General features: G+C 39.1%; 1 protein-coding gene across 1 annotated transcript in view; it reads left to right on the top strand.

Moving 5' to 3' along the window:
• The first annotated feature begins 385 nt into the window (after positions 1-385).
• Positions 386-626, top strand: part of LOC126402343 (metabotropic glutamate receptor 4-like) — a 52,586-nt gene continuing 52,345 nt past the window's right edge. The window contains exon 1 of the mRNA XM_050064243.1: positions 386-450. Within this exon, the coding sequence (XP_049920200.1) occupies positions 386-450 (65 nt within the window). The remainder of the gene's footprint in view (positions 451-626) is intronic.

The raw sequence follows: 626 nt of genomic DNA on the forward strand, positions 1-626 counted from the left end.
GTGATTTAGTCAACAACATTCAATGATGTAAACTTACTTGAGACTTAGACCTTGTCAGAAAAACTACATATATGTGAATGTGTGATAGTTCTGGTATCATAACAGCCTGTCACAGGTTACAGTGTGATGAGTAGAGGAGAAATGGCAGAGCATAAAGGTCCAGGTGGAAAAAAAACCCCAACTCAATCATTTAAGATTTTGGTAAAAGAAGGAAATCACCTGCTGTCTCACCCCTAGTGAGACAAATAAAGGACTCACCAATGTAAAATACTCACCTGCAAATGTTTCGCATTAAAACTATTCATACTGCCAGGAACACTAATTTGTAACCATTGCAACACTTGTTCAATAAAAGGTCTTAATGCGAATAGATTCACCAGCATCAATGCAAATTTCAGACAACTTACAGGACCTTACTGACACACAGCAGCGTCTGGCGGTCTGTTCGAGGTAAGTAGTGATACAGCTTAAAGCCACTACAAGGAACTTTTAACTGGATATGCAAAAGTCTCTCGTTTCTGCTGATGTCTGTGCGTGACCTACAACAGCAAATGAGACCATCAGTGTGAAGATAAGCTATTTCTATATAGTGTATATCCATACCTTTAGGAAACTGTGTCCAGGTC

The sequence above is a fragment of the Epinephelus moara genome, chromosome 16 (genome assembly GCF_006386435.1).
Source record: "Epinephelus moara isolate mb chromosome 16, YSFRI_EMoa_1.0, whole genome shotgun sequence".
Lineage (NCBI taxonomy): Eukaryota > Metazoa > Chordata > Actinopteri > Perciformes > Serranidae > Epinephelus > Epinephelus moara.